Raw genomic sequence first — 9,798 nt, forward strand, 5'->3', positions numbered from 1 at the left:
GGTGCAGTGTAAGCTGCTTTGATGTGTTTGGGTGCACAACATCTCTCCAGGCTGCTCTGAGGCAGAGTCATTTCTGATACATTCCAAAGAGCTGCCTCTCATTTCCCATGTCTTGTGGTTTTGGTGTGGGCACTCCGAGCGTGTGGCTGACTTGTACACAAACAAGAAGGGAGCTGCTTTGGTTTCCTGCAGTATAAAAATGCAGATTACCCCATTTTCATAAAAATCCTGCTTTCTCTGCAGGCTGATGGCTGCAGAATTACATCCCATGCTTCTGAGTTCCTTGGCTGCTTCATTTTATGGTTATAGGAGCATGGACTCTCAGCTGGTGTTCTTGTTGCTCTTCTGTCATTTTAGCCATAAACACAGAGAACTATTGTTTTATTTTGCTGTATTTAAAGATATTTTATGTATAAATTACAGCTGTTCCAGTAACTTCAAAAATTTTATTCATTCAAACAAACAAAAATAAGTGATTAATTTTCTTCCTATTCCCAAATTTTGTAAGAGAGCATAGGAGGTTTTTCCTCAATTTCATGATAAATAAAAATTATTCCAAATCTGCAGCTACAACTGAATGTGGAGGTGCAGCTGGCAGAGTGAAGGGGGATACTGTTGTGCATTCCAACAAAGTAACTAATTGCCAGATGTTGGAATTTACATGAACGCTATTGTTTAGCAATTTAAAAGGATTAAATATGCAAAAGTCAGCTGTATTTTAGAGTTATGGAGGTTTTCAGAAGTTATGGAAGTTTCAGTTCACTAGAGATGTGAATTTCCAGAAGATACTGGCTTTCTTAGCTTCTTAAACTGTTTTTTCCTTCCATACTTGCACAGCCCCTTTGGAACACCCCCTGATGTTCCAGTTTGCTGTAACTGAGCATTTGTGTGTTGTTCACTGTTTGTTAGCCACAAAATGAACTTTCTTCCCTCAAACCCCACACAGATGATACCGCCCAGAGGATGTGCCTACATTGTCATGGTGCACAGACAAGATGCCAACAGGGCCCTCCAGAAACTGAGCCGAGGCAACTTCAAAGTCAACCAGAAATCCATCAAGGTACTGCTTGAAAACATCAGGCTTTCCAAAGCTGCTGTAATTACTGACATCCTGTCTCATCTCTGCTGGGCTTTGGGGTATTTCAGACTCATATGAGTTCTGGAGATGATATTCTGTAAAATCCTGAAAAAATACATCAGTGAACTGGTTTTTGAGAATTTTTGTTCCTGGTCTGTAGTGGGATTAGTGGAACCTTGTATCAGTTTCCTTGAAAGATTGCCAATAATTATCTGTTTAATCAACAAAAAGGGTGCCCTTTTGCTCATTACAGGGGACTGGCACTGTGTGTTTCTTGTTCCCTGTTATTTGTCTCCTAACAGAGTTTCATTACATATGATAATCCTACAAAGAGTACTCATAAATAAGGAAATGTGCATCAATTAGTGAAGTTCTTCCTTCTGTAGAATGTCAAATTAGTGTGACACTGTCCTCCAAAGGGAAATGGAATTAATCGTAGTGGTTGGGGATCGTCAGAAGAAGCTGGCTTTATACATTTTTACAAATGACGTGCAAGAGTTAAGCCAAGAAATAGGAACCAAGTCTGCTTAAAAAAAAAAACTTTCTTCAGAGTTTTGTAGCTGTTTCACTTACACTTTTTACCCTCAAATGCTGTTTTGTGAGAATGAAATATTAAATCCATGAAAATGGAAACATTTTGCTGACCAACTTGTATTTCCCCCCACCCAAGATTGCCTGGGCTCTGAATAAAGGAATAAAGCCAGACTACAAGCAGTATTGGGATGTAGAATTGGGTGTGACTTACATACCATGGGACAAGGTCAAACCTGAAGATCTGGAAAGTTTCTGTGAAGGAGGAATGCTGGACAACGAGACCCTTAGTCCAGGTACAGTGTTACTGCATGTTTTGTTACTGAACCTTTATTTCAGGGTTTGGCTCTTCTGTCCAGTTTGCCCAATTAGCTGGTGATTATGTGCTCTAATTGTAGCATCTCTTCATGCTGAACACACAAAAATCAGTTGTGTGTTTTAAACAAAAATGTAATGAATCATGAGCATAATGTCAGTGTGTTCCAGTCCTCTCAGTGCTTTTCTCTTTCCCAAAATGCCCCTCGCTGATCCCTCTGTGTGCTTAGCTGGCTTTTCCCAGGAAGTTCTGATGGACAATAGGAACTATTTCTTCCATAAATTAGGTTTAAAGCTATATTTGATATTTTTGTTATTTTGCTGCAATTCTTTAGAGCTGTATTCTCCTTTTCCATGTTTGAGACTTGAAGATGTTGGGTTTTTTAGAAACGAGTTCTCAATTTAGTGGCCAAGCTGCTGCCTTCTTGCCTGAGAGCAATAGCATGAACCTGTTGAAAGCTTGTCCCAAAGAGCCTGACAGTTTTTGTCACAGATAATGTAACAGAATCCTGGGTGTGTATGAACACTGTCAGTGCAAAGGATTGTTAAATGACTACTGAAAGGAACAAGTTAATTTGCTGTGTTTAAATGAATTTGGAGTTTTTACTGTCAGAAATAGTATAAATGCTTCTTAGCTCTGTGCTGTTATTACCTGAGTATTTTCAATTAGGCCATTTTTGTAAACATGACTAAGCATGTTTCACATGGCACTGCTTGTCTGACCTGTGTCTGTTGGGATTTTGTTTTGGGCAGAGTGGAAGGGAATTCCCAAGAAGTCTGAAAATGAAGTGGCTCAGAATGGAGGCGCAGAAGCTGCACACAATGAACCAGTGTCACCTATTCCCAAAGCTTTACCTGTCCCAATTCCTGTTCCCATGCCTGCACCAATAACAGTACCTCCTCCACAGGTGAGAGTTGTTCCACAGAAACAAACAAAACTCACTTCAAATAATAATTCAGGGAGGGAGGGAATGCCATGAATGGGAACTCTGTTCTCTCAGCCACAGAGAAATTACTGCAGTAGAATCTGTGTTACAGAAGGGCTGAATTGCATCTTCAGGTTTTGTGATTGGCTTTTTTTTGTTGTTTGTTTTATTAATTAATGTTCTTCTAAAAGCTTTTCTTATTGGCAGATACTCCACTACTTTTATATCAGTAGTTTCTTGTCAGGGTATCAGAGCTAATTTAAATGCAGAGTTTGATATAAATCAGAAATAAAGGAAAAGGAAACACCAGTCACTCTAATGTGCAAACTCAGGTAGTGAGAAAGAGACAAGCAGAGGTTTTTAGTTGCCCTGAAGTTGTGAGCATTCCAGTGGATCCTGTCTGGAAATCCATCATGCTGGGTGCAAATGAATCCCAGGCACTGTGTGAGGGCTCTGTGCAGGTGAGTTACCGACATGCATCAGCACAGAGGAAAATTCTCTTATTACAAAGGCAGACAGGGCTGGTGTTGATATTTTCAGTGATGGGAGTTCTGGAGTGCTCCTGCATCTTCTGTGCAAGTGCCCCCTTGTTGCAGAGGAGTTTGGGGTCGCTGAGATGTCCTGGTGGAGCTGGACAAGGACAGAGGTCCCCAGCAGGACAGAGAGTCATTGGGGCACTCTTGGGGTGACCCATCTTTCCCTTTCCTTTTTCCCAGGTTCCCCCCCATCCATCAGGGCCTCCCGTGGTTGGGGCACTCCAGCCCCCAGCTTTCACAGCACCTTTAGGAATTCCCCCTCCTGGATTTGCCCCCGGGGTGCCGCCGCCGCCACCGCCTCCGTTCCTCCGGCCGGGCTTCAACCCGCTGCATTTACCTCCAGGTTTGTGGGGTGGGCCAGCCCGGGCCCTGCTGGGCCAGAGCTGCACTGGGCTGTGCCAGGGGGCGCTCAGGGCTCTCTCTGCTGTGCTTCTTGTAGGATTCCTTCCTCCCGGGCCACCACCTCCCATAACTCCTCCGGTCTCTGTCCCGCACACTCCGGCAGTGAACATCCCCAACTGTAAGTGCTGGGGCCTGGGGAAGGCAGGGAGCCTGCAGGAATTGCTGCCTGGTGCTCAATGTGTCCTTGCCTTGTTCCTCAGCTACAGCCACTGGTGGGAATGAGGACACTACAAAGGAGTCGTCTGTAGGAAATCCCATCCCAACAGTAGTTTCTGGGGGCAGAGGGAATGCTGAAAGTACTGACACTTCCAAAATCTATGGCACTGTTCCACCTCCTGTAGCACCTACCAACGTCCCTGCTCCTGTCACCCAGGCTGTTCCACTCCTTGGTAAGTGCCCTCCTGGGTAAGCTCTGCACTTTATTGTTCCCTACATTTTAAATACCATTTTGGTTTGGCTGCTGACTCACAGTCCAAGGGAAAGGGAAGCACATTCTTCGCCACTTGTTGAAATTTCTGTCCTACTGTTGGCTTTCAAATCAATTTTAAAGACCTAATTTTGCACAGGAGAAAACAGTCAATATTTTTTACTACTGAAGAAACAAAGCCATGATGTGTAAGTTACAAATTCAAATACTGTCCACTTTTAACAAGTGAAGGTTTATACAGTCTAGACAATGAACTTACAGCAACACATCTGTATGACATAGGAACCAGGTTTTATATTAGATATACATAGGAACATGGTTTTATATGGTTTTATATTAGATATACAAAATTAACATGCAGAGAAACTATTTTTAGTGTATTTTTGAAATCTCTGAGGATGGGGTATATTTTGTTATGTATGGAATAAATTATTTTAATAGAACAGAAAAACAAGAGCTTTTATGCAGTCCTGCAGTAGGACAGGTTTTGAAACCTTTTAAAGAAGATATTATTTAAATATTACCAAATGTTTTTCTGACTAGCAAACCCAGGGTAATGGGAGTATGTTGCATAAATTACTTTTCCTAATATGATACAAACTTGGTCAGGTTTTGAAAGGGAGTGTGAACTGTTACAGAACTCTGCTCAATGCTTATTTTATGATGGCTTTATGATGGCTTATGATGGGCCAGTGTCAAGAATTTACTCAAGAGACTTGTTACCTGCAAATTTTAGTGAGATTACTGCATTTGTGGGATTTTAGGTCTCTACATGAGAGCCTAGGAAATGAATGAAAAAGCTAATTTTGTGTTAGTGGGTTTCTGCCCAGAATTTCAGTGATCACTGAAGAAAATCAGATTTGTCTCCCTGAGAGCTCACTGCTCTATTGGATGTGAGGGCTAAATTTTCCATCCATGACTAATGATTTATGGATCCTGCATGTTGGAAACTTGACAGAAGACCCTTTCAAAACAGAGAGCAGCTTAAGAAACTGGTGACACCCTGGAGTCAGGGAATTTTGTTAGGAATTTCAGAAATTCACACCTTCCTGCTGAATGACACTTTCTGTAAAGGTAGCATAGAGTTTTGGAGTTCCACTGTCTCTGCACTTCGACCTGCACTTCATATTCCTGGCCTTTGGGATATGTGAGGCTCTGAATGATTCTGTAGCAAACTCCAGCAAATACCCACCAGACTGACAACATGGTCTCCTTCTCAAGAATTCCCTGGCAGTATTTAATGCTCTAGCTGTAGGATGCCACGTTCCCCACTGGAGAACATGCAGAATGTGGGAGAACAGCAGCTTCAGAGTGGAGTGAAACCCTGCTGCTGTTGTGCTGGATCCATGAGCTTTTGGCTTGTTCCATGTGTTTCCATGAGGTTTGTGTGCTGGGAAGTGATTCAGGGGGTTGGGTTCAAGTTACTGGAACCACTGAGTGAGCAGAGTTTGTGTAAGAGTTAATCAGGTGTGCCAGCACTGCTGACACGGATGGGAATTATCCCAAGGGAATGTGGGCTTTGTCCAGCTGGGAGAGATGGTCAGGTCTGGATAACAGTGACATGGAAATCTGGCTTCATACCTAATTTATCAGAGCAGTAAGGATGGCTCCTGTGCCCTCCCTGGACAGAAGATCCTTCAGGCCAGCCTGAGCACTTTGGGCTGTGTTGTAGGAGTCAGGTGAGGAAACTTGGGACACTTTGGTGTGTGATGGTTGCTCCTCCGAAACCAATAAAATCTGTTGTGAAGGCAAGGTGTGGCTTTGCACATTGGGACAGAGGAGCAGGTGTCAGGTGTGAGGGAACTGGCTCCAGCAGGACAGGCTGGGTCAGGAAATCACCTCAGGGTTTATCTCAGAGCTCAGGGAGTTCATACCCAGCTTAGGAAGCTGCTTGAATGTCAGGTACTTCCTAAAACAAAAGAGGACCTTAACTTGCCCCAGGTGTGTGTGTTTGTAGCATGAATTTCCATGAGCATTTTCAGTAAACTGGGATGTGTTTCTGGACTGCTCTTCAGGTTTTTAGTCAGTGCCTGATTTGTCAGGAGAGTGAGGAAACTCCAGTAGTTCTACAGTTGCTTTAGCCTCAGCACTGAAGAGGGATGGTACTTAAATAAATTAAATAAAAGTGTGCAGCTCTCCAGCCAATGCAGTTCAGAATGAAAGAGTTCCAGGTACAATTATGTTGCTTCAGTGCTGCAGTTTGTGTAGAAATAAGGTTGAGAAATTTAATGACTTCTTAAATGTGTAACTCCCTCCCTCACCTCATGTTCATGCTCTGGTAACCCACATCTGCTCTGCTGCTTCTAAGCAGAAGCACAGGCTTAACTTCAGCTCTTTAGTTCTCAGTTATTCTATTCTGCCTTGTTTTAATCTTCTGGGGGAGATTAAAAGATGTTTTTACCAACAAGAATATCCCCAAATCTCAGAATTCCTGGGAGACATCATTAGCTATGAGTCTCGTCTTGTCAGATCTGTAGTTCTGTCACAGGAGGAGTTTAAACTGGGTGATTGCAGACCTGGTTATTGACCAGGAGGGGAGAAGGCTTTACATTTTAGAGGAAGGAAAAAATGCAGAAAAAATTGCTCTTGGCACTGGACCATTTCTCTCCCAAGAGTGGGAGCTGTGTCTGACTGCTTGGAGGGGAAGGGGAGAGGATATCATGGACTGGGAAATGTCACACGAGTCTTCTCACTGGCAAAATCCAACTTCCTTCCAATATGAATTTAAAGAGCACTCAGGTGAAAAGGTTTCTGTGAGAGACATCCCTAAAAGTCAGGGGTGTGGTGAGAGGGCAGCACAGCAGGCTCAGCTCTGTCTGGGGACAGGTGCCAAAGCTGGACAGGGGAGGGATGAACGCCATTGCAGCTGAAGGGGAGCTGCACCCAAGTGCAGTTTTCAGTGCTGACATCACAAATTCCAGCACCAATTCCCACAGTGTTTCATCCTGGTTTTGGCCAGGCAGGGGCTGTGTTCCTAGGGCAGGAGGTGCTGGTGAGCAGGAGCAGATGGGAGCAGTGTGAGGGCTCTGGGAACACCAGACAGTGTTCCTGGTTCACACTGAGGAGGCACCTGCCCTGGGGTGGTGGGAAGGCCTCAGCTGGAGCTCAGGATTCTTCTCAGAATCCTTCTTTCCAGCTCCTTGTGTTGGTGTCCAGGAGCTGTGGCCTGAGCTTTGGCTGACAGTATTTTTGGAGAAGGAGTTTTTTCCCTCCTATGAAGAGCATAGGAATAAAACTGGAAAATAGTTGGTGCTGGATATGTGCTATAAAGGATGAAACACTATTACAAAAAAAAAGAAGCAAGGAATGACCTGTTGAATTTCCTTTTAGTTTACATTGCAAGGTTTATTCTAATGTTGCATTTCCTTTTAGTTTACATTGCAAGGTTTATTCTACTGAAGTGAATCTTTGTTGTGTCCCTTTTCTGTGAAATGGCAAAGAGAGCTGTGCTCCAGCTGTATTCCAGCTTCCTCTCTGCCTGTTTCTGGTGCTGTGCAGCTGTGGGGTGTTCAGCTGCTGTTTGTGGCAGAGGGAAATGTTTGAATCCCACTGGAGGGGGTGAGGTGTCTTCACCAGGAAGGGGCTTTGGCTGCAGTCAGTTGGGGAAGCAGGAGGCTGAGCTGGGGCTCAGGGGGAGCTGTGGCTGCACCAGGGCAAGGCTCTCCCAGGGAAGCCTCTGGGATCAGGGGGAGCTGTGGCTGCACCAGGGCAAGGCTCTCCCAGGGAAGCCTCTGGGATCAGGGGGAGCTGTGGCTGCACCAGGGCAAGGCTCTCCCAGGGAAGCCTCTGGGATCAGGGGTTAGTTGCCGCCCTGGGCACAGTCCTTTCTGCCAGCAGCGTGCAGAGGCCAGGAAGCTTCGCTCCAGGTTGTAGGGCGCTCCTTTCCCGGGATAAGCCGAGATGGTCGGGTTTGAGGTTCGGGAAACGCTCTGCGTGCCTGGTGCCGGCTCTGACTGTCCCTTGTGTTCCTTGCAGGCACCCAGGGCGTGGCGCCGCCGCCGCCCGCGCCCGTGGTGGGGCTGCAGACTCCGTCCACGGGGCTGCTGGGCGCCCGGCCCGGGCTGATCCCGCTGCAGCGCCCGCCGGGGATGCCGCCGCCGCCGCCGCTGCCGCGCTTCCCCATGCTGCCGCCGCGCCACATGCCGCCGCACATGATGCACCGGGGGCCCCCGCCGGGCCCCGGCGGCTTCGGCATGCCTCCCCCGCACGGAATGAAAGCGCCCTTCCCTCCGCCCGGCCACTTCGTGCGGCCCGCGGGCGGCCAGGGCGGCAGCGAGGAGAACAGGGACGGGCGGCAGTTCAGGAACGACAGGCAGTTCACGGGCAGCAGAGAGCAGGAGCGGTTCGGGAGGAGATCCTTCGGGAACCGGGCGGACAGCGAGCGGGAGCGCTACGGCGGCCGCGACGAGCGGGAGCACGAGCGGCCGGGCGGGCGCGACAGGCGAGACTGGGGACGCCGCAGCCCCGAGCGCGACCGGCACAGGGACTCGGAGGACAGGAACAGGCGCTCCAGCGGCCACCGAGACAGGGAGAGGGATTCCAGGGATCGGGAGTCTCGTAGAGACAAGGAGGAGAGCCGCGGCAAGGAGAAGCCGGAGGTGACAGACAGAGCGGAGGGCGACAAAAACCACGAGTCCCACGGCGGCAAAACGGAGGGCGCGGACCTTGTTTCAGAACTGGCTGCGGGAGACGCCGAACCCGCGGGCGCCAACGCCGCGCCGGAGTCAGCGCCCGAGGCTACCTCATCCCTGGAACAGGCGGACAAGGACACGGGCTCGGCGGCCGAGGCGCCGCGCTAGGGCTGCCCGCCCGCAGGGCCGAGCTTTGGTTGTACAGTGCTGTAAATCCGCTTCCGCCCCTGCGCCCCCGAGGCGGGGCGCTGTGAGCAATTTGATTGCTTCCCTTCTATTTAAAATAGCCACAACATAACATAAAATACTGAAGAGATGATTAAAATATTACCCATTTTTGCTGTAACTTTTTTAAAGTTTTGACTTTAAAAAGTTTACGAATCAGAAGTAGAAGTGCTTTCTATTTTTTTTTTAATTTAAGAAAAGGTAACGGTGAAAGCTCCTCAAAACAATAGGGATGTGTTTTTAATAAACTCTATTTTCGTAACAAACTTTTAACGTGTGCTATTCTTCCTACGCTGCACTGAAGTGGAAAAGGAGTGTTCAGCAGCCTAAAGTTGGAACTGTTAATGCTGTACTGGAGTCTAAATTAGACTGGTTTGGTTCTGTTTGTTAAAGGAAATCCATCTGTTTGTGTAGCGATTCACAGAAGTGAATTTTTATTTGTAACAGTCCTCTGGAGTTTTAGATTGCTGCATTTTAATGAGCTACTTGACCACCCCGGGTAAAAGTTAGTTTTAAGATGTTAATTGCGGAGTTAACTGTTTTAGTGTTTGCAATGCAATCCATTCTTTGCTTTATTTTTTTTTTCCCCTCCCTCCTTTCAATTGGTTCTGTGGTTCCTGTTGCTCTTAATTTGCCTTTTTTTAAGTGACCCCTTCAGGCACCGACCATCTGCTCTGAGGTTACACAGTGTGTGCCTGCTCTGCAGCTTTTGTACTTGTTGGGAGTG

At 46.8% G+C, this 9,798-nt stretch overlaps 1 protein-coding gene across 2 annotated transcripts in view; it reads left to right on the plus strand.

Annotated features, from left to right (window-relative positions):
- SCAF4 (SR-related CTD associated factor 4) overlaps nucleotides 1-9,337 on the plus strand; it is a 29,285-nt gene extending 19,948 nt beyond the window's left edge. For both annotated transcript variants that reach the window (XM_036404251.2, XM_036404252.2), the window contains 7 exons: nucleotides 947-1,060; nucleotides 1,749-1,905; nucleotides 2,678-2,832; nucleotides 3,567-3,729; nucleotides 3,826-3,906; nucleotides 3,989-4,177; nucleotides 8,191-9,337. In XM_036404251.2, the coding sequence (XP_036260144.1) occupies nucleotides 947-1,060; nucleotides 1,749-1,905; nucleotides 2,678-2,832; nucleotides 3,567-3,729; nucleotides 3,826-3,906; nucleotides 3,989-4,177; nucleotides 8,191-9,014 (1,683 nt within the window). In that variant the 3' untranslated portion in view covers nucleotides 9,015-9,337. The remainder of the gene's footprint in view (nucleotides 1-946; nucleotides 1,061-1,748; nucleotides 1,906-2,677; nucleotides 2,833-3,566; nucleotides 3,730-3,825; nucleotides 3,907-3,988; nucleotides 4,178-8,190) is intronic.
- Nucleotides 9,338-9,798: the final 461 nt, after the last annotated feature.

Source organism: Molothrus ater, chromosome 2, assembly GCF_012460135.2.
Source record: "Molothrus ater isolate BHLD 08-10-18 breed brown headed cowbird chromosome 2, BPBGC_Mater_1.1, whole genome shotgun sequence".
Lineage (NCBI taxonomy): Eukaryota > Metazoa > Chordata > Aves > Passeriformes > Icteridae > Molothrus > Molothrus ater.